The sequence below is a fragment of the Nomascus leucogenys genome, chromosome 14, assembly GCF_006542625.1.
Source record: "Nomascus leucogenys isolate Asia chromosome 14, Asia_NLE_v1, whole genome shotgun sequence".
In the NCBI taxonomy this organism is placed as follows: domain Eukaryota; kingdom Metazoa; phylum Chordata; class Mammalia; order Primates; family Hylobatidae; genus Nomascus; species Nomascus leucogenys.
Window position 1 is genome coordinate 38,989,871 of NC_044394.1, and position 21,160 is coordinate 39,011,030.

General features: G+C 47.9%; 1 protein-coding gene across 1 annotated transcript; it reads left to right on the plus strand.

Annotated features, from left to right (window-relative positions):
• Window positions 1-93: 93 nt before the first annotated feature.
• Window positions 94-20,693, plus strand: ATPAF2 (ATP synthase mitochondrial F1 complex assembly factor 2). Its single transcript, XM_030827283.1, has 8 exons — window positions 94-409; window positions 10,297-10,341; window positions 10,575-10,720; window positions 12,540-12,637; window positions 14,250-14,330; window positions 17,096-17,208; window positions 17,715-17,830; window positions 20,270-20,693. Exons 1-8 carry the CDS (start codon window positions 277-279, stop codon window positions 20,405-20,407), a joined length of 870 nt encoding a protein of 289 aa, XP_030683143.1. The 5' UTR covers window positions 94-276; the 3' UTR covers window positions 20,408-20,693.
• The last annotated feature ends 467 nt before the right edge of the window (window positions 20,694-21,160 follow it).

Below are 21,160 nucleotides of genomic sequence, written 5' to 3' on the forward strand. Positions count from 1 at the left end.
GACTTGTAGTCTCCTCGCCGAGGCGCGGCGTGGAGGGGGCGGGGCGAGGTGCGTTTGTGATGCTGATTGACTGGGGGTGTGCGCAGGAGGCGCGCGGCGGTGACGGCGCGCCGTTGGTGTCATGGGGAAGATGGCGGCGTCCAAGTGAGGTTGAGGGCTCTGAGGAGGCGTTGAGAGGTTTCCGTACAGCCCGAACGTGCGACTTTGGGGATCCCTTCGCTCTGTGTTTCCTGCTCCAGGTTTCGCGTCTCGCTTCTTCCCAGACCCTCGGGGGCGATGTGGAGGAGCTGCCTCCGGCTGCGGGACGGGGGACGCCGTCTCCTGAATCGGCCTGCGGGTGGCCCCAGCGCTTCTATGAGTCCGGGGCCAACCATCCCGTCTCCAGTCCGGGCTTACGCCCCGCCGACAGGTAAGACCATGACACGTTCTCTTTTGGGTAGGGGCCGAGCTGGGGTAAGGTGGGCTTCGGGCTTCGGCTGTGCAAAGCGAGGTAACTGAGGCAGGGTTCAGGCTTATGAGGTTATGCAGGCCAGTCAGGTCTTTTTACAGATGAGAAAGTGAAGCCCAGACAAGGGCAGACGACCCGAGAGGGAACAGCGAGTCACGCACGATACAGTAATTGATATTTGGCTTGTGAAACTTTTCTCAAAGCTTATGGCTGCCCTCCCTTTAATAAGGAAAGCAGGTGTCATCTTTGTTTTCAAAAGGGGAAGTTTGGGCTCTGAATCAGGACTTCGCCTAGGTTACAGGCAGACTCTCTCAGAGGTTTGTGTTGTCTGTCTGACTGCTTTCTGTGTCTCCACTGCCCAACACAAGACCTGCACAGAAGGGACCTAGAACCTGGGCCTTCATTCCTCCATCCCGGGCACTTCAGCTGCAGGTTTCCTGACTTTCCCTCCTACCACAACCTCTGCCATCTGCAGCCTTCTCTCCTAGATAGAAATTGACACCTCCACCTCTGACTGTGGAGTCACCTCCACCTCCAACTGTGATGAAGCTTAGAAGTAGTGGCTCTTTCATTGCTGATGGTGAGTGGTGTTAGGGTAAGAGTGAGAATGACTCATTTCAGTGAATGAAGAGCAGTAACACCTTCCCACCATTCAATTAGTTTTATTGCGCTGGAGGCAGGAGACACGGTTGTCTTTAAGACCCACCTGTATGTATTGGTAGAGAAGCTCAATTAAAGACGAAAAAGGCCCACCTGAATGATGTTCTCTGTTCAGTGCGAAAGATTATAATATCCTGATTAAATTGTGGTTTATAATATCCTGATAAGGGACATACAAAGAAGCTGTGAGAACACAGAGAATCGCCTACTCCCATCTTGGGGATGTTCAGGGTTTAGAATGGATCTTGGGTGAAAGGGCATTTAAGCTGAGCCATGATAGATGAGTAGGAGTTCAGCAAGAAGGTGGGAGAGTTGGGTATCTAGAACATGTCCAGGGGGACAGCAAGGTATGAGGGAATTTTCCCTGACATTGCCTGTTTTAGAAAATCCAGAACTTCACAGGCAGTTTGGCATTGTGGCAGGAGAGCAAACCTAGGATCTGATGCTGGCTGAACCTCTGAGGTCTGTGTGATCTTGGGCATGCAACTACTTCCTCATTTTTCTCCATGCGTTGAAGTACTAGGTTGCCTTTGAGGATCTTTCTGGCTGTCTGGCTGTCAAGTTCTTTTCTTTTTCTTTTCTTTTTTTTTTTTTTTGAGACGGAGTCTCCTCTGTCGCAGAGGCTGGAGTGCAGTGGCGCCATCTCGGCTCACCGCAACCTCCGCCTCCCAGGTTCAAGCGATTTTGTGGTCTCAGCCTCCCAAGTAGGTGGGACTACAGGCGTCTGCCGCCACACCCTGCTAATTTTTGTATTTTTAGTGGGGTTTATATTGACCAGGCTGGTCTCGAACTCCTGACTTTGTGACCCGCCCACCTCGGCCTCCCAAAGTGCTGGGATTACAGGCGTGAGCCACCGCACCCAGCCAAATTCTATAACTTTATAGAAATGGGGAAGGGGGCTGGATGCAGCAGGGAGCTGAAGTTTCACCTGTAGGACTCAGGGGAAGGGCCTGGAAATGGGCCATGAAGGGCCAATAAAGAAGAGGAAGGAAGGGCATCCCAGGGAGGCATAGCAAAGGGGACACATTCAGGAGTTCACCAAGTTGGCAAAAAGCAAAGGGTTAATTTATTTATGTATTTATTTATTTATTTTGAGATGGAGTTTTGCACTTGTCACCCAGGCTAGAATGCAATGGTGTGATCTTGGCTCACTGCAACCTCTACCTCCCAGATTCAAGCAATTCTCCTGCCTCAGCCTCCCAAGTAGCTGGGATTACAGGTGTCCGTCACCACACGTGGCTAATTTTGTATTTTTAACAGAGATGGAGTTTCACCATGTTGGCCAGACTGGTCATGAACTCCTGACCTCAGGTGATCCTCCCGCCTCAGCCTCCCAAATACTGGGATTACAGGCATGAGCCACCACACCCGACCACAAAGGGTTAATTTAGATTAGGGGACGCTCACTTTACATAATGGTGGCACTTGATCTACTGCCTTCTTTTCCTTTCTAAAAAGCCTAAACTTACTAGTTAGGCTCTTGGAAGTACCTGGCACATGGTAGGTAGTCAAATGTGAAAGAAAATAGGAATGAATGAATGAGGAAGGAGGTGCATAAATCAGGCCCATGTGTGCTTTTTTTTTTTTTTTTTGAGACAGAGTCTTGCACTGTCACCCAGGCTGGAGTGCAGTGGCGAAGTCTTGGCTCACTGCAAGCTCCGCCTCCCAGGTTCACACCATTCTCCTGCTTCAGCGTCCCGAGTAGCTGGGACTACAGGCGCCCACCACCACGCCTGGCTAATTTTTTTGCATTTTCGGTAGAGACGGGGTTTCACCATGTTAGCCAGGATGGTCTCGATCTCCTGACCTTGTGATCCATCCTCCTTGGCCTTCCAAAGTGCTGGGATTACAGGCGTGAGCCACCGCGCCCAGCCCCCGACCCCCATGTGTGCTCTTTAAAGACCTTACCAGTTGTGAGATATTTGTGGGTATTTGGAGTAGTAGAAGATTAAACCTCAGTGGGTTCTTATCAATGAACACTTCAGTCAGCAAGCTGATTGAACTTGGCCACTTAGGAATGGCCATGCCATTGAAGGTTATCAGAAGGAGAGGAGGAGTTTAGGAAAGGGTCACTGAGGTGTTGGAGAAGGAGATATTGCAACAAGAAGACCTCTGTGAGGTTGGTGTGGCCGTTTAGTTCTGCACCAGCTTATCAGAGGTCTATTGACTCCCAGAGTGGGAGGTGTTCTGGAGAAACCTATCTATTCAGCCTATCTGGCTGAATGCAACTGCCTGATGAAGTCAAGGGTAGAAGTCTTGTCTCTGCTATTTACCAGTTGTCTGTCACCTAGACAAGATGTTTAGCTTCTCTCTGAGGCATTAGCTGCCTTGTCATCCTCATAGAATAGTGGTGTGGATTGAGGGAGATTATGTAGTCTGTAGATCAGGGTCCAGCCTGCCACCTGTTTTTGTAAATAGAGTTTTATTGGAACACAGCCACATGCATTCATTTACCTATCATCTATGGCTACTTTCACTACAGTGGCAGAGTTGAATAGTTGGAACAGATATTGTATGGCTTGCAAAGCTTAGAATATTTACTATCTGATTCTTTGCAGAAAAAGTTTGCTAAATGTTATACATTTGGCCTGAAGGATTTTTTTAACAGCTTTATTGAGATATTTACTTGCTATACAATTCATTTACTTGAAGTGTAAATATAATAGTTTTTAGTATATTTACAGAATTGTACAGCCATTGTCACAATCAATTTTAGAACATTTTTATCACCCTTAAAAGAAACCTGCACCCTTTAGCTGTCATCCACCCTTACTCCTTCCATCCCTTGGCAACTACCACTTTCCTTTGTTCTTTTATAGATTTCCCTGTTTGAGACATTTCATATAAATAGAATATGGTCTTTTTTGACTGACTTTTTCACTTAGCATAATGTTTTAAAGTTTGGGTTTTTTTTTTTTTTTTTTTTTTTTTTTTAAAGAGATTGGGTCTCATTCTGTTGCCCAGGCTGGAGTGTAGTGGCACAATCACAGCTCACTGTAACCTCAAACTCCTGGGCTCAAGTGATCCTCTTGCCTTAGCCTCCCAAGTAGCTAGGGCTACAGGCACACACCACCATGCCGGGCTAGCTTTTTAGTGCTTTGTAGAGATGGGGTCTTGCTCAGGCTGACCTTAAACTCCTGGCCTCAAGTGATCCTCCTGCTTCGGCCTCCCAGAGTGCTGGGATTACAGGAGTGAGCCACCATGCCCAAACGTTTTATCCACCTTGTATCACGTATCAATAACTCCATTCTTCTTTATTGCCAAACAATATTCCATTATATGTGTAAATATGCCACATTTTACTTATCCATTCATCCATTGGTGGACACAGGGTCATTTCTACCTTTTGGCTAATATGAATAATGCTACTATGAACATTCATGTACAAGTTTTTGTGTGGACATATGTTTTCATTTCTCTTGGGCATATACCTAAGAGTAGAATTACTGGGTCAAATGGTAACTCTGTTTAACTTTTGGAGGATCTGCCAGACTATTTTCCAAGATGGCTGTGCCATTTCACATTTCCACCAGCAATGTTTGAGGGGTCCAGTTTCTCCACATCTCAACAACACTTGTTGTCTTTTTTATTACAGCTGTCCTAAAGGGTTTGAAGTGGTATCTCATTGTGGTTTTGATTTGCATTTCTCTGATGAATTATGTTGAGTATCTTTTCACGTGCTTAATGGCTATTTGTATATTTTCTTTGAAGAAACATCTATTCAGATCCCTTGACCATTGTTTTTTTTAAAGAGAGGGGGTCTTGCTCTGTCACCCAGGTTGTAGTACAGGTGGCTTAGTTACAGCTCACTTCAGCCTCAACCTCCTGAGCTCAAGCGAGCCTCACACCTCAGCCTCCAAAGTAGCTGGGAACTACAAGTGTGTGCCACCATGCCCAGCTGACTTTAAAAATTTTTTGTACAGACAGGGTCTTGCTATGTTGCCCAGGCTGGTCTCAAACTCCTGGACTCAAGTGATCTTCCCACCTCGGTCTCTCAGACTTGAACATTTTTAAATTGGGTTATTTGTTGTTGTTGTTTTTGAGACAGGGCCTCGGTCTGTTGCCTAGGCTAGAGTGCAGGGGTGTGTTCATGGCTCACTGTAGCCTCAACCTCCCAGGCTCAGGTGATCCTCCCACATCAGCCTCCTGAGTAGCTGGGAATACAGGCACGCGCCACCATACCTGGCTAATTTTTGTAGAGACAGGGTTTTGCCATGTTGCTCAGGCTGGTCTTGAACTCTTGGACTCAAGTGATCCACCTGCCTCAGCCAGCCAAAGTGCTTGGATTACAAGCTCGAGCCACCATGCTCAGCCTATTTGTCTTTTTGTTATTGAGTTGTAACAGTTCTTTATGTATTTGGGCTGAAGAATTTTGATACCTGAAAAGAGTTGGTTAGAGCTGCCCTAGGATTACAGATGGCCCTGGAGTTAGAATTTCACCTTTAAGGTTTAAGGCCCACCAGATGGCACTGTTTTAAAAGATAAAGGCATTGAGACAGCTCTGAAACCAGTACTTCCTCTTCTTGGTGCACTGTGGGAGTTGTGGTTCCTGAGGCTGGTAATCTTTCTAAAGGGAAGGCCAGTTCTGCACGATCCTACGAAGCTAGGCTGATTTTTTTCATCTTTAAAGACAGGGTTACCATTGATGTCTGCTAACCCTGTATTCACCGAGAACATGGGAGCTTCATAGGTTTCTGGTGGTCTCACATTTTGTCTTATGTGACATTGTTGGGGAACATGGATCCCCCAAATGAATTGTCCAGATCTTTTTTTTTTTTTTTTTTTTTTTTTTTGAGACAGAGTCTCGCTCTGTCACCCTGGCTGGAGTGCAGTGGCGCAATCTTGGTTCACTACAACCTCCGCCTCCTGGGTTCAACTGATTTTCAGCCTCCTGAGTAGCTGGTATTACAGGCAGGCACTACCACATCTCGCCAATTTTTAAATTTTTTGTAGAGACAGGGTTTCACCATGTTGGCCAGGCTGCTCTTGAGCTCCTGGCTTTAAGTGATCTGTCCCCCTCGGCCTCCCAAAGTTCTGGGATTACAGGCATGAGCCACCATGCGCGGCCCCAGATCATGTTCCTGTGTGCCTGTGTGGAGCCTTTACTTGGCTCCCTTTGCTGTCTTTGCAGTGATCTACATGTCCCCCGGATGTGGCCCCATTGTCCTCTCTAGCATCTTAGAGAATCTTGCATTCTCCTTCTGACCATCTGTCTAGTCCACAACTGCTCTCTCGAAACCCTGGTCCTTCATGCAACCTGTTTCTTCTTCTGGAAACTACTTCCACAGCCCCACTCTGCAAAAAAAAAAAAAAAAAAATTGAATCAATCATAAAGTTTGGTACCTCCCACCTCACCTTCAAGTTGCAATTTAATTCTGACTAATCGTTCCACATGCCTGCCCCATCACAAAAGTCACCTTATTGTTTGCCTCGTTTAGTGTCTGTATTCCTACTAGACAGTAAATGGCTGGAGAGTGCAGAGATGAGCTTTGCACATGTCCCATCCCCAGGACTTGTATGTCCTGGAACATGATCAGTACTCACCAAAGCTTGTTCCAAGACATGTTTGCCCCTCCAAGTGTCAGTGGGTCATTCAGGAGAGCCCCTGGCTAAAACACATCTATGTGCACCTGCCTTCTAATCTGAGGCCTGGCAGCCCCTGGGCTTCTTTGGCCCTTCTGCCGTCTCATTTTCTGCATGGTTTTCTTCTGCTTGGAGAAATTTTGGTGGCTCCTTCCCTGCCCTCCATCCATCCCACTCCCTTCTAGTTTTTTCTTATTCAGTTACAGAAGTGAGCCTGGCCAACAAAACAGAAAAAAGACTTCCCTCTTGGGAAACCTGGCTGTCCCAGGAGCTTTTGAAGGTTCAGCCCTGTGCTGGCAGTTCCTGCCTTGAGTCTGTTCCTCTGCCCCAGGTCTCTTGGGTTCACTTCCCAGACCGGGCCTGGAAGTATGCTAGAGTGCTCACTCTTGTACATTTGTACACTCTGCTGGCTCTTCCTGCTGACATGGGAAGACCCTTTCCCCAGTGCTGAGTCAGAGCCTTCAGAGCCCTTCCCAACTTCCTGCCTGGCCTGGCTTTTATACATGCTGCCCAGCCTTTTGCATTGGAAAACACAAAGGACATGGTCTACCTCACTCCAGACCTGAGAGAGGAAAAGAGGCCTCCAGAACCATGTCTAGCCTGTCATTTGGATATGACCAGGACAGCATGTAGAGAAATTTAAAAGCAGTAGGGTGCTATAAACTTCTAATTTTAGTGTCAAACGTATGAGATAATCAGTGTTGTGATTTCAGATGAAGGTGGTAAATCGTGCCATAGTAAGACAACATCATCTTGGTGGACAGATCTGATCCTAAAAAAAAACACTTTTATTTATTTATTTTTTTTTTGAGATGGAGTCTTGCTTTGTCACCCAGGCTGGAGTGCAGTGGTGCGATCTCAGCTCACTGCAAGCTCCACCTCCCGGGTTCACGCCATTCTCCTGCCTCAGCCTCCTGAGTAGCTGGGACTACAGGCGCCCACCACCACGCCCGGCTAATTTTTTGTATTTTTAGTAGAGATGGGGTTTCACTATGTTAGCCAGGATGGTCTCAATCTCCTGACCTCGTGATCCACCCGCCTCAGCCCCCCAAAGTGCTGGGATTACAGGCGTGACCACTGCGCCCGGCCTAAAAAAACACTTTAAACTCCTTGTCTATTTCACTCTTGTATCCCAAGTGCCAAGGCACATGGTAGACACACACATATTTTTGTGGGAAAACAATTTGGGCCTTAGTTTAGTAAGTGCAAATGTGGAATGCAATTTTGGGCCCTCTGTCTGTTAAGTATTAGTGATAGCAAATGAGATTTATAGAAAACTGATATGATGGGAAAACATAAAAATATTTGGAGTAGGCCAGGCGCGGTGGCTCACGCCTGTAATCCCAGCACTTTGGGAGGCCAAGGCAGGTGGATCACGAGGTCAGGAGATCGAGACCATCCTGGCTAACACGGTGAAACCACGACTCTACTAAAAAAATAAAAAATAAAAAATTAGCCAGGCGTGGTGGCGGCGCCTGTAGTCCCAGCTACTCAGGAGGCTGAGGCAGGAGAATGGCGTGAACCCGGGAGGCAGAGCTTGCAGTGAGCTGAGATCGCACCACTGCACTCTAGCCTGGGCGACAGAGTGAGACTCCGTCTCAAAAAAAAAAAAAAAAAAAAAAGAAAAAAAAATATTTGGAGTAAAACCAGTTGCCCACTTCTCCATTACCCTTCCCTCTCCGTGCACACATACTAATTACTCCTGAATTTTCATGGTCTATTTGAACTAATGAAATTTTAACTTAAGCTTTTTTTTTTTGTTTATTTTTTCCAAGAGACAGGGTTTTGTTCTGTTGCCCAGGCCGGAGTGCAGTGGTGCCATCACAGCTCACTGCAGCCTCAGCCTCCTGGGCTCAAGCAATCTTCCTGCTTCAGCCTCCCTACTAGCTGGGGCTGCAGGCATGTGCCACCATGCCTGGCTAATTTTTAATTTTTTTTTTTTTTTTTGAGATGGAGTCTTGCTCTGCCGCCCAGGCTGGAGTGCAGTGGCGTGATCTCAGCTCACTGCAGCCTCTGCCTCCCAGGTTCAAGCGATTCTCCTGCCTCAGCCTCCCGAGTAGCTGGGACTACAGGCATGCGCCACCACACCTGGCTAATTTTTGTATTTTTAGTAGAGATGGGGTTTCACCACGTTGACCAGGCTGGTCTCGAACTCCTGACCTCAGGTGATCCACCTGCCTCCACCTCCCAAAGTGCTGGGATTACAGGCGTGAGCCACTGCACCCGGCCTTATTTTTGTATTTTTTGTAGAGATGGGGTCTCATGTTGCCCAGCTTGGGTCTTGAACTCCTGGCCTCAAGTAGTCTTCCCACCTTGGCCTCCCAAAGTTCTGGGATTATAGGCATGAGCCACTGCGACCAGCCTTTTTTTTTTTTTTTTTTTTTTTTTTTTAGCATTAAAAGCAAACTATTCGGCCAGGCATGGTGGCTCACGGGTTGGATCACTTGAGGTCAGGAGTTCGAGACCAGCCTGGCTGGCATGGCAAAACTCTGCCTCTACTAAAAATTTAAAAATTAGCCTGGTGTGTTGGCGCATGCCTGTAATCCCAGCTACTCAGGGGACTGAGGCAGGAGAATCGCTTGAACCCAGAAGGCGGAGGTTTCAGTGAGCTGAGATTGCACCACTACACTCCAACCTGGGTAAGAGAGTGAGACGCCATCTCAAAAAATAAAGAAAATAAATGAATAAATAAAGCAAATGATTTACTCTTTTTTCCTCCACATGCTGCATCATTATTTCCAATAAATAACTTCAGTTAGGGTCTCCAAAGACTTTGAGAACTCAGTAAACACATGAACGAGTGAACAAACGAATGAATGAATGAAAGTTTTGTGTTTGTCACAGATGTGAGAGACTGAGTTATAGCTTATAGCTTCCAAAATGTGACTTCTTTGTTATCAGTTGAGGGCATCTGCATAATTCCTTAGAAGTGCTCTTGGTTGTTAATCCCTCCAGGGTAAAAGAAGGAGACTGTTTCGTGTAAGATTTTATTCAAGTTATTTTCAAAAGAAAACACAAGACACAGATTTTCCCATTCTTGAAGGAAATGTTTGGAGTTCCTGTTGGATACACAAGCAAGCTGGTTAATTAGGTTAATTAATTGGAGAAAGGGGATGGGAAATGCCCTTGGGAGCTCTGCATCCTGCCTATATATCACACACGCACACCCTGCGCACACACACTGGCTTTCCACTCACTCCTCAGAGGCATCAGAATCTTGCCTGAAATGGGTCTCTAGCTTTGTCCCACTCAGACACCGACTTTAGGTTTGAACTCGTGCTGGCATGAGGTGGCACTGGTCGTGGGGAGGGTGGGAGAGCATGCCGAGATGCTCCTGATCAGACTTGTCCTCATGCTGGGCGGCTGGCAGAGGTATGACCAGCATGTTCTGTTCCTCCCTCCTCCCTGGAGATCGGATGCTCCCTTCCCCCAGCTTTAATCAGAAGCGGTTGATTATGCCGCGTTGAGTAGGGCAGACCTTGAATGGGGATATGAAAATCAAGCCAATCAATCAACATTAGCAGTATGATACAAGCTGGTCCTGTCGCTTCCTGAGTTGTCTCAACGTTATTTTAAACTGCCTCTTTGAAAAATCTTTCTTACAGAAAGGAAGAGGTTTTATCAGAATGTCAGCATCACACAGGGTGAAGGTGAGTGTCTGAAATTTTGACTGCCTCTTTTTTTTTTTTTGTGAATGGTTGGGAACATTTTTCATCTTCAGCTGGTTCCGTGGTGAGATTATCCTTCCTGCTTTTTGTCAGATATATTTCTGTAAGGGACTCAGAGTTGGCTTTGTCTGCACCAATTCAAGTGGCTAAATATAGGAATGGTCACTTGATTCCACTTAACAAATCCCTGAGAGTTTTTCATTTGATCTTTCAAGGTGGCTTTGAGATAAACCTGGACCACAGGAAGCTGAAAACTCCCCAAGCCAAGCTCCTTACCATCCCCAGCGAGGCCCTGGCCATTGCAGTGGCTACTGAGTGGGATTCCCAGCAGGATACCATCAAGTACTACACCATGCACCTGGTAACAAGTTCACAGTGCGAACCTGGACCCTGAGACCCACCCAGAGCTTCGTAGGGTAGACCCCTAACCAAATTCTGTCAAGGCCCTGGGGGATGGTCCTTTGCCTGTCTGGCCCCCAGGTATTCACCTCCTCTTGAGTCACTAACGTGCTAAACTCTTTCCTTGTCTGGCCTGGCTACTTGCAGCTCTCTCTCCTAGGAACACTGTGCTGGATGGCTGGTTTCTCCTTTGGTTTCAGGACAGATGTCACCTTCATTGACTGCCCAGCTCTCTTATTTTCTATGACAGCAGCTGGCCATTTGTTTTGTCAGCACTTAGGCAATTTATAATTGTTTTATGTTTGCACATTTATTGTCTGTCTCCTCCACTGCCTGGTAAGCAACAGAAGGGCAGGAGCCATGTCTGTTTTACTCACCAGTGTCTGGACAGCCACTAGCAGGTAATTTAGTTGGTACTCAGTAAATATTAGTTGAACATAAGATCCACTGGAGGCAGATGGGTGAGGTGAGGAAGACTCCCTATAGAACCAGCCCCCTCGTCCACACCAAAGTGGCTTGCCTAGGCACCAAGGCTGCCTGGGGAAGGAAGGGCCCAGCCAGACTCTTAGGTCCAGCCTCTGCAGCTTCTAAACTGTAACCTTGGGCAGGTTGCTGCCCCTTTCGCAGCCCCATATTCCCCACCTATTAAAGATGAGTGATAATAGTACCCACCTCATGGAGCCGTGGTCAGGATGAGATGAGATGATGCAAGAAAGCCCTTGGCATGGTCCCCAGCACTGATTGGGCACTCAGTCAATATAGGAGTCAGCTGCTGTTATCCCAGCCGCTGCTGTGCTCAACCTTTGCAAACCCAGGTGGGCCTCCTCCCAACATCACAGCCTGCTGAGGTGCTGGCCTGGTCCTTGACAACCTAGTGAAATTAGGGTGATTAGGGCTACAAATGAATAGGGTAACCTAAGCAGCCTATTATTGACAAGGTAAGTCTGGAAAAAAAGATTTGTTTTTCTTTTTTTTAAAACAGTCTAGCTCTGTTGCCCAGGCTGCAGTGCAGTGGCACAATCTTGGCTCACTGCAGCCTCTGCCTCCTGGGTTCAAGCGATTCTCCCGTCTCAGCCTCTCAAGCAGCTGGGATTACAGGCGTCCACCACCATGCCCGGCTAATTTTTGTATTTTTAATAGAGATGGGGTTTTTACCATGTTGGCCAGGCTGGTCTTGAACTCCTGACCTCAGGTGATCTGCCCACCTCAGCCTCCCAAAGTGCTGGCATTAAAGGCGTGAGCCACCACACTTGGCCGAAAAAGATAATCTTGATCCTGATTTGCGTGGTCTATTTCCCTGCTTTCTAAGGTGTAAGGGAGGCAGCTGGTAAAGGTTTCCAGTCAGATTTGCACTCCATCACTGATACATGTCTTATTAACTGTATTTGACGATGTACTTAACCTAACCCGTCTGGGCCTCAGTTTTCGCGTCCCAGATGGACATAATAATAGTACCTATTCCAAAGGGTTGTTGTGAGGATTAAATTAAATACACTAGAGCCTGGTAATAAAAGGCATGTGACCATGGGGGAGGTTCACTAATCCTGGGGCTGCTGCAAGCTTCCCTCGAGTCCTGTGAGCATCAACACAAAGCATTTGGCATGGAGCCTGGTTGTGGCACACTCAGTAGCTGTGCTGCTGCTCCGGTAATGCAGACGCCTCTGGTGGAGGGCTGTGCTGTGGTGCTGTCTGCTATGTGTCAGATGTGGTGTCCTCAGGAAAGCAGGGCTTTTGCCTGAGCCCCGCAGGCAGTGACAGGGTGGTTTTTGCCTTTGATTCAGACCACATTGTGCAACACATCATTGGACAACCCAACCCAGAGAAACAAGGATCAGCTGATCCGGGCAGCTGTGAAGTTTCTGGACACCGACACCATCTGGTAATGGACATTTAGATGGGCATTCCCCTTGGATTGAGACTGTTTTTCCTGATTTGCTCAGACGGTTATCAGTGGAAGAAGAAACCCTCTCCATTTATTGCAAGGACAGGGAAGGTGGCCCACTTGACTTTGGCACTTGGCTGCTCTGTAGCCCCTTAGGAGGAGGAGGACTCGGGCTACAATGGTGTCAGAACATGGCCACCCCTCTTCTCTAGCCCAGAAGCTGCTCCTTAGGCTGGGAGGGTGGTTATGCAGCTCTTGCAGGTGCCGTGACCACAGGCTCCTTAGGCCAAGGGGGGGCCTGTGACCTTAAACTTCTGCCCACTGACACTTTCTCAGGTAGGCATCCTTGGCACTATGGCTGCTGATAAACTACAAGTGTCCTTCTGCAGTTCTGAATTCTCTGTGTCTGTGTTTCTTGGCTAATTGTTCAGTGATGCCGAAGGAAAGTTGAGAAACAATGGAAATGATTGAGCAGCACTGTGCCTGCTAGCCCAAGTGCTCTAGGATCCTGAGTCATCTCATGATGACACAGGAAGTCAGCACTGACGGCTGGAGGCATGCTTTCGAAGGGGGTGACCCATAGCTAGTGGGAATGCCCACTCCATTTATATTAGGGTTCACTTGATTGCAGGGAGCAGAAACCCATTCAACCTAGCTCAGACAAAAAGGGGATTCTTGAAAACTATACAGGGATCCCGACAGGAAATGAAGGACAGTTGGGTCACCAGGAAAGGGAGCTGGAAGATCCAATGTCAGAGCTCCTCCCTGTGCCCTACTAGGGTGAGAGGAAGGTGAGGGAGGAAAGTCTGGTTGTCCATCTGCCCCTCCCAGCACCCCAGCTTTTCCTGCATAACTCATGACCTCTCTTCCCCACTTTGCTTACACAAGACAGTGGATTTCGATAGTGCCCACTTGGGTTCCCATCCCATGAGGCCCTGCAGCTCAGCTCCTCTCAACTGACTCATGTCTGTGTCTCTTGGTCAAACAAATGGCACAGCCTGACCTCTAGCTTGGTCCCATCAGGTCTGGCATCTGTGCCAGCAGCTGCATCTGTAGCCAGGAGGTGGGTGGGCTTAATGAGGTATAAACAGGCTATTTGGTCTGTGACCAGGGGCACAGTCTCTTGGAGGGGGTGAGGGTAGGGATGCAAAGACTGAGCATCTGGCACAGCATTCCTATTCAGCATCTGGGTCAAGCGGGTGTGGACCAGGGTTGCAGTTAGTAGATTGGATCTGCTTTAGGATGGCAGTAACAGTGCGGCAACCTTGGACCTGTTAAATATTTGGGGGCATTTAGGGTAGTGGTTCTCAAACTCAAGCTTACATTAGAATCCCCTAGAGGGCTTGTTAAAACAGATTGCTGGGCCCCCCTCCAGAGGTTCTGATTTCTATAGGGATGCGGCCTGAGAATGTGTATTTCTAGCAAGTTCCCAGGCGATGCTGGTGCCAGGGCCACACTTTGAGAACCACTGCTTTAGGAGAAAAGACTTGTGAGGCTGGGATGGTGGTGGTGAAGGTTTTGCTGTTGTCCTTTGTGTTTTTCCTTTTCTATCACTTAATGAAGGAATTGTACTTTTTTATTAATGAAGGTGATTTTTACAATGAATTAGCTATAGGGTGGAGGAGCCTGAGACATTAGTGGAACTTCAAAGGAATGAGTGGGATCCAATCATCGAATGGGCTGAGAAAAGGTAAGATGTACAGCCCTGCAGAAAGCACTGACTGGGCACCTGCGTTGGTGGAGTGTGGGGGTCAGGGGGCCACGCTGGAAAACTAGTGCCCTTAGCTAGTCAGCTTTCTGATTTCAGAGCACTCGTGGGATTCGGCTCCCCTCATATGATCAGGGATAGGGTCATCCTGGGAAAAAGCACCTCAAATTTAATTTCAGCCACTAGGTACAGCACACCTGCTATAGCTGTTCATGAAGTGTAGGGGCAGCTCTGTTTTCCTTGGAGAAGCAGTGGAGTTCCCAGGCCACCTTCTGCCAGCAGGTCAGAGCAGCAGTATCGGTTTGAATCCCAGCTCTGCTAGAGACCCAGCTGTGTGACTTGGCTAATGAGTTGATCTCTCTGAGCTTCAATTTCCTTGTCTATAAATGGGGCTAATCCTACCTCTCAGCGTTTGAGGAGGAGTAAATGAATTGATGCATGTAAAGGCTTAGCATCCTGCTTATTAGCACACAGTAAATGTCAAATTTTGGCAGTGATTTTCATCTTTGTCACAATTGCTGTACTATTAAATAAAATAACAGAACAACATATACGATATGTATGCACTTGGAGAAAAATCTGGATAGCTTCCTGCAAAATTACGGGTAACATCCAATGGATATGTAGCTTCCAGGAATTTATACGAAATATTTTTCCTTAATAGGAAGACTCTTTCGAGTGCAAAGTTGAATGGATTATTGATGTGGTGGCAAAATAAATTCAATTTCATTTGATCCCAAGGGAAATTTGGAAGGGCTGGCTTTCATGGTACTACCTTGACCATGGTATTTTCTAAGCTTGCAAGGCACATTTCTTGGTATAGCATTTTTCCACAAAAGTGATGTTACCAATCAGTTCACTGATTTGCCACATGCTGCCCAATGCTCACAATGTGGCAGGTGTCCTTGGGTCTTAAAGGAGAAGGCAAAGGCAGTGCTCTAAAGACCAGATTACAATACTGTGTGGGAATGTGACAATACAGTGTCATTTCAGAATCTAATGAAATATAATAATAATTTAGGTGCCTAGAGATCTTTGCTATAGTATAAAATCATCAGATTCTTATGGCAGGAAATATCCTTAAGAGTTTACAGAAAAACTTAGACATTTCTTAGAGTCCATTTGTACTATTAGGAATTTCAGCAAGGTTTTTTTTTCTTTTTTGAGATGGAGTCTCGCTCTGTCACCCAGGCTGGAGTGCAGTGGTGTGATCTTGGCTCACTGCAACCTCCACCTCTTGGGTTTAAGCGATTCTCGTGCCTCAGCCTCTCGAGTAGCTGGGATTACAGGTGCCCACCACGCCCAGCTAATTTTTATGTTTTTAGTAGAGATGGGGTTTCACCACGTTGGCCAGGCTGGTCTCGAACTCCTGACCTCAAGCAATTGCCCGCCTCAGTCTCCTGAAGTGCTGGGATTATAGGTGTGAGCCACTGCACCCAGCCGGATTTTTTTTTTTTTTTTTTTTTTAAAGGAGTCTCGCTCTGTCACCCAGGCTGGAGTGCAGTGGCGTGATCTCAGCTCACTGCAAGCTCCGCCTCCCAGGTTTTACGCCATTCTCCTGCCTCAGCCTCGCAAGTAGCTGGGACTACAGGCATGCACCGTCTACACCTGGCTAATTTTTTTTTGTATTTTTAGTAAAGACGGGGTTTCACTGTGTTAGCCAGGATGGTCTCAATCTCCTGACCTCGTGATCCGCCCACCTTGGCCTCCCAAGTGCTGGGATTACAGGCGTGAGCCACCGTGCCTGGCCCCAGCCGTATTTTTTAAGCAACAGAAAAAAATCAGTGATATATGGAAGAAAATTACAAAAATTATTTTTATCCCCCATTGTGTTTTTCTGTTTTATTTAGTTATGATTATTCTTGAAAATGTATCTTCTCAGCCAGGCGCAGAGGTCAGGAGGCGGAGGTCACAGTGAGCCGAGATCGTGCCACTGCACTTCAGCCTGGAGTAGAAAGCAAGAAAGACTTCATCTCAAAAAAAAAAAAAAAAAAAAAAAAGTTTGAAAAAATGATTGCTGACTGGTCATGGTGGCTCATGGCTGTAATCCCAACACTTTGGGAGGCTGAAGTCGGCAGATCGCATGAGTACAGGTGTTTGAGACCAGCTCGAGCAACATGGTGAAACTCTGTCTCTACAAAAAAAAATTAGCTAGGTGTGGTGGCACATGCCTGTAGTCCCAGCTACTTGGGAGACTGAGGTGGGAGGATCGCTTGAGCCTGGGAGGTCAAGGCTGCAGTGAGTCGAGATCGTGCCAGTGCACTTCAGCCTGAGTGACAGAGCAAGACCCTGTTTCAATAAAAAAGAAAACCTCCATGATATATGACATATATAAACATTATTTTAAGGAAAACCATTTTAAATATTGTTTTTAACTTTTATATGTCCTCAAATGTGGAAAACTTTTTAAAGAGATGTAAAAGGCAGATGGCCTTTTGATGGAGATTCCAGGTGAATGAATGAGCATTTCAGGCAGCCGCATATAACCGAGCCCTAGCTCACATGACTCAGGAACCATCCCTTCATTCAGCACAGTTTCTTGGTCCTCCAAGTTTGCTCTTGAGGGACAGAAAATCAGGTCGGGAGGCCACTGACCATGGTGGCAGTTGCTCCTGTAGTCCTCAAGACTAGCTCCTTGGCCAATGCACACACATGCTCTGAAGCTTAGGCCTTTGTTTCTAGTCAAAAGGTGGGCTGCTCTTGGGCTACAGCATGACAGAGACACGCCGAAGCCCTTTTCCTTTCAGATACGGCGTGGAGATCAGCTCCTCCACCAGCATAATGGGACCCAGCATCCCTCCTGAGACTCGGGAGGTGCTTGTCAGCCACCTGGCATCTTACAACACATGGGCTTTACAAGGTATGTATGGAATTTCCTGTGGGCTTGGCAGGTGGCTGTGAAGGCCATCAGTGTCTGAAGCCTGTACTTGCCCCTCCCCAGGTCCTGTGAGTGGAGAGGCATGGGGTGTTCTGGGCTAGCTGAGTGTGGAGGCTGGGTGGCTCTGATGCTAGCCAGTCACTCGATGCTCTAGGATCACGCCTTTCCACCTTTGACTTCTCCAGCAGAAGTCTTGAGTTCAATCTCATTGCCCTGGCTTGGGTCACATGTCCATCCATGAACCAATCACTAGACTGGGTGGGGGAAGCTCTGATTTGCCAAGTTCGGGTCATGTGTCTCACTGGGTAAGAGCAGAGGAGGATTACCCCCAGGGAAGACCAGAGTGCTCTTTCAGAAGAGTGGGCCAATCGCTGGATGGCTCTTTGCACCACTCACTCCTGTTCTTTTCTAGGGTTGCTGGGACTCACAAGGGGTAGGTTGTGGCAGCTGCCCTGTTTTGGGTTCTGACTTGGCTTGTGTCCCTGCAGGGATTGAGTTTGTAGCTGCCCAGCTCAAGTCCATGGTGCTGACCTTGGGCCTGATTGACCTGCGCCTGACAGTGGAGCAGGCCGTGCTGCTGTCACGCCTGGAGGAGGAGTACCAGGTGAGGAGCAGCACCTCAGGTCCCGCCTCCCCCTTCGTAGTTCAGACTCACTTTGGGGGAGCAGCTAACCCATCTGAAATATAGTTATGCATAATTGGCTTTTATTACTTTTGTGTACATGCAGAAATCAAAATCAAGGACCAGCAGAAGTATTGTCAAGTAGGCCTGGCGTGGTGGTTCACACCTGTAATCCCAGCACTTTGGGTGGCCGAGGATGGAGGATCATTTGAGGTCAGGAGTTTGAGACCAGCCTGGGCAACATGGCAAAACCCTCTCTCTACAAAAATACAAAAATTAGCGCCTGTAGTCTCAGCTACTTGGGCAGCTGATGTGGGAGGATTGCTTGAACCTGGGAGGTGGAGGTTGCAGTGAGGCAAGATTGCGCCACTGCATTCTAGCCTGGGTGACAGAGTGAGACCCTGTCTCAAAAAAAAAAAAAAAAAAAAAGTATTGTAAGATAGTAACAATAAAAAAATAACAGTAAGTGCTACTGCTGTGTTCCTGCATTGTATCCATCTCACCTCCTCTCAGCAGCCTGGGCAGGTGGGAGCTGTGGTTATCTCTGTTTTACACAGGAGGAAATGGAGGTGCAAGGTTGCACCTCTGGAAAATGTGCCAGCTGGGGTTTGAAGCCAGGTCTGGTGATTTTAGGGCCAAGGCCGTCAGGCCTCACTCTGCACAAGGAGGTTCACGGGTGGATAAAGACCATCTGGTCTTGATAAAGCCTGCAGAACAGGCCCTGCCAAGATGACTGAGAACCCGTTTGTGCTCCTTCATCAGCTGAGCCTTCATACCCTGACATTTTATCTGGCTGGCAGAGGAGCATAGGGGTAGCTGCTGTTTGTATACAGGTTTTGATTTAGTGGGCTCAGAATTAAGGTTTTGCCACAGTATGGTTTGCATTTTTTAACTCTGAAAATTGTGGCCATCTTTGCAGTCTTTTTGTTGTTATTCCACCAACCTCAGAAGGTTAATTGCTATTATGAATTGGTCCCTAGTATGGTAAAAAAAAAACAAACAAAACAAACAAACAAAAAACCTTTTTGTGATGTATTTCCCTAGTTCTTGTAGTCTTCTGCTCAGAAAAATGCCAGGGAAAAAACTATTTTTGTATAACGAAGGAGGCCCGCTACTATTCTCTGGATGTCAGAACCGATTACATAGGAAGGGGGTGACTTGTAGGGCTGGTGGGAAGCCAGTCTGGGCTCTGCTTCTGACTATGGGACCCAAGCCAGGCCATCATTCTCTGAACTTTGGTTTCCATCCTCTACAGAGGAATAACCCGAATTATGTATGTGATGGTACACAATGAAAGTATGGAATACTCTTCAGATGACATATTACAATTGTACAGTTTGGGACCAGGCAGCCCAGAAGTTCAAATAGCTTGTGTAGCATGGTGGATTCTGAGTTCCTGGATGAGCTGGGGTGGCCAGGCCAGGCCTCTTGGGCAGCTAGCCAGGGAGGAGCCAGCAGGGTTTGGTTGGAGTTACACTGTCTGGACAGCCACATCGTGTGTCTGAGGGTTCCTCCCTCTTGTTTTTAGAGCTCCAGACAGAGAACCTGCAACTTGTCCCCAGTGTGCAGAGCAGAGGCATCTGTAGTTCTGTGACTACCACAAGAAGAGTCAGAGTTGAAGCTACTGAGTGGCCTTACTTGATTTAGTTATTCCACCCACATGGGGCTGGGGGGCACTTGTAGCTCAGCATGGCAAGGCAACTTGCAGAGGCTGTCCGTTCATAGGCTTTCTGGGAGGAAGTGTAGGAGAAGGGATGGCATGTAAGTCAGGCCTCCTCAAAGAAGTCACATGGGTGGTTCTGGTACCCAGCCTGCCCAGTGGTGGGTGGGCAGCCACTGGCCCTGGGCCTGGGCCTGGACTGCACTTCTTCCAGACCATCCATGCCACAGAGAGCACAGGTACCTGCTTCGGCTCCCTGGGTGTTTCGTGTGTGTGTGTGTGTGTGTGTGTGTGTGTGTGTGTGTGTGGTGTTTTTGAGACAGGGTCTTGCCCAGGTGGGAGTGCAGTGGTGTGATCTTGGCTTACTGCAGCCTCAACCTCCTGGGCTCAAAGCAGTCCTCCTACCTCAATCTCTCAAGTAGCTGGGACTACAGGTGCGCCCCCACCACACCCAGCTAATTTTTAAAACTTTTTGTAGAGGTGAGGTTTCACCATATTTGCCCAGGCTGGTCTTGAACTCCTGGGTTCAAGCAGTCTTCCTGCCTCGGCCTCCCAGAGTGCTGGGATTACAGGCGTGAGCCACCGTGCCTGGCGTACCTGGGTGTTCTTACCTGCCGCCTCCCCCTAGGCGTGTCTGATGTGTTTTGGCAAGATCCAAACCTGTTGCCCTCAGCCGAGCTATTGGAATGGAACGTGGCTTTGGTCAGGAGGCAGCCAGGCACTGGCCACTCACCCAGCAACTTGTCTTGTCCTTCCTTCAGATCCAGAAGTGGGGCAACATTGAGTGGGCCCATGACTACGAGCTGCAGGAGCTGCGGGCCCGCACCGCTGCCGGCACCCTCTTCATCCATCTCTGCTCTGAGAGCACCACAGTCAAGCACAAGCTCCTGAAGGAGTGAGGCCTGGGCAGCACACACTCAGCAGGATAGAGGCAGTGCAGCCACAGCTCCCCCAGCCTTCAGGGCTCCCCAGCCTGTGGGGCTGGCTTCCTTGGCTTTTGGGGGCTTGGCCTCAGCGTCACCCTGAGATTCCCCCGAGACACAGTGCGCTAGTGCGGCTGTCCGGAAGTCAGCCTGATTTCAACTCAGGTGCCCCTGGCGTGGCCAGCAGTGAATGTAAGAGATGAATTGTACAAGTGACTTTCTCTTGACTCTGATTTTATTAAATATTTCTCCACCCTGGAAATGTGCTGAGCCCTGTTTTCACGTGCGCCTCTGCACTTCTCCATTCTTCCTGTTTTGTCTAGGTTCCAGAGGGTTAAACAGCTTATGTCCCATGGCGTGTTTGGATATCTGCTGCCTGTGGTCAGGAACCTTGCGCTGGGGAAACAGTCATGTAATCCACAGACAACTCTATTGGTGTTCTTCAGCCTCAGCCTGAAGGCTTTTTTTGGCTAGCTTCTAATCAAACAATCTTTTGAAACAATCGTGGTCTAAGCTGGTTGTTTCTATTTGTTCCTACTGTTCTAAAACAAATGATTTACTCTAGAAAGTAGACAATAGAAGTTGTTTCTGGGCTAAAAGCCTGGACGGGCTTGACAAGGTCACCTGATGTGCATGTTTCCGCTCATCTCCCACTCAGGAGTCCTAAGGGTCCTCCTGACATAGCCACCTCTAGTGTCCCAGGAGGCAGGCGCTACTTTCTGGTGTCAG

What these genes read in the sequence shown, in the direction of transcription:
- ATPAF2 (XM_030827283.1), top strand. Translation starts at nt 277, where the DNA reads ATGTGGAGGAGCTGCCTCCGGCTGCGGGACGGGGGACGCCGTCTCCTG. An exon ending in CTGGACACCGACACCATCTG is followed by an intron (nt 12,638 to 14,249) that starts GTAATGGACATT and finishes ACAATGAATTAG; the next exon opens with CTATAGGGTGGAGGAGCCTG. An exon ending in ATCGAATGGGCTGAGAAAAG is followed by an intron (nt 14,331 to 17,095) that starts GTAAGATGTACA and finishes TTTTCCTTTCAG; the next exon opens with ATACGGCGTGGAGATCAGCT.